The sequence below is a fragment of the Chinchilla lanigera genome, unplaced genomic scaffold (genome assembly GCF_000276665.1).
Source record: "Chinchilla lanigera isolate Chin_1 unplaced genomic scaffold, ChiLan1.0 scaffold00106, whole genome shotgun sequence".
Taxonomy (NCBI): domain Eukaryota; kingdom Metazoa; phylum Chordata; class Mammalia; order Rodentia; family Chinchillidae; genus Chinchilla; species Chinchilla lanigera.
The window spans coordinates 1,848,864-1,849,669 of record NW_004955507.1 but is presented as its reverse complement, the minus strand read 5'-3'; the positions used below and the strand labels follow the sequence as shown (position 1 = coordinate 1,849,669).

The 806-nt window shown below is 57.6% G+C and overlaps 1 protein-coding gene across 23 annotated transcripts in view; it reads left to right on the top strand.

Annotated features, from left to right (window-relative positions):
- Nucleotides 1-622: 622 nt before the first annotated feature.
- Nucleotides 623-806, top strand: part of Sorbs1 (sorbin and SH3 domain containing 1) — a 226,481-nt gene continuing 226,297 nt past the window's right edge. For all 23 annotated transcript variants that reach the window (XM_013506186.1, XM_013506184.1, XM_013506189.1 and 20 more), the window contains exon 1: nt 623-781. In XM_013506186.1, coding sequence (XP_013361640.1) covers nt 627-781 — 155 coding nt within the window. In that variant the 5' untranslated portion in view covers nt 623-626. The remainder of the gene's footprint in view (nt 782-806) is intronic.

Genomic DNA, 806 nt, shown 5'->3' with positions numbered 1-806 from the left:
TGCGAAGTCAGGCAAGCCACTGAAACATATTTCAGTTTTTCCACTTGAAAAACAGGGATTGTAATAGTGCCTTTCTTATAAGGCTATGAAGATCAAACGTGAAAGTATCTAGGAAGCTCTAAGCACCCTGCCTGGTACAGCGTGCAATAACGATAGCAGCAAACACGTACTTAGCACGACAGCGAAGCACTAATCTCTACACTTTACTAATGTTAACTTCATTAATCTTCACTACATCCTCCAAAATCGGTACTATTGTACCATCTTGTAGATGGGCAAACTGGGGCACAGAGATGAAGCTATTTCAAGACACGTAGTCAAGACACGTCAAGACACGTAGTCGTTACTTCATGCCTGGGGTTCTTTCCAAGCGTCCCACGGGACGACCCCTACGAAAGACCTGAACAGGAGACTGGCCCGCGCAGCCGGCGTTGGAAGGAAAGGTTACTCGGAACGAGCGAGCGCGCGCGTTATCAGGGGAGGTCCTCGGGCCCGCGCCTGGCTGCCAAGGTAGCGGGCGGGGCGGCGGGCGCTTCCCCGCCTCCTATTGGCGCACACGCTCCTTCCTGTCACTGCCGGTCCCGCCCCGCCCCCTGGGCGCTGCCAGAGTGGACGGTTCCAGAGGTATGCTAATGAGGGGCCCGGCGCCGCAGCCCATTGGCCAGCCGCGGAGTGTCGGTGAAGTCAGCGCCGAGTCTCAGAAAAACAGAGCGGGGCCGACTGCAGCGTGTAGTGCTAGTGGGGCAGGACGCGCGCAGCAAGCCGCCGGGCGACCCGCAAGGTAAGCCCGCCCGCGCCGCCCTCCC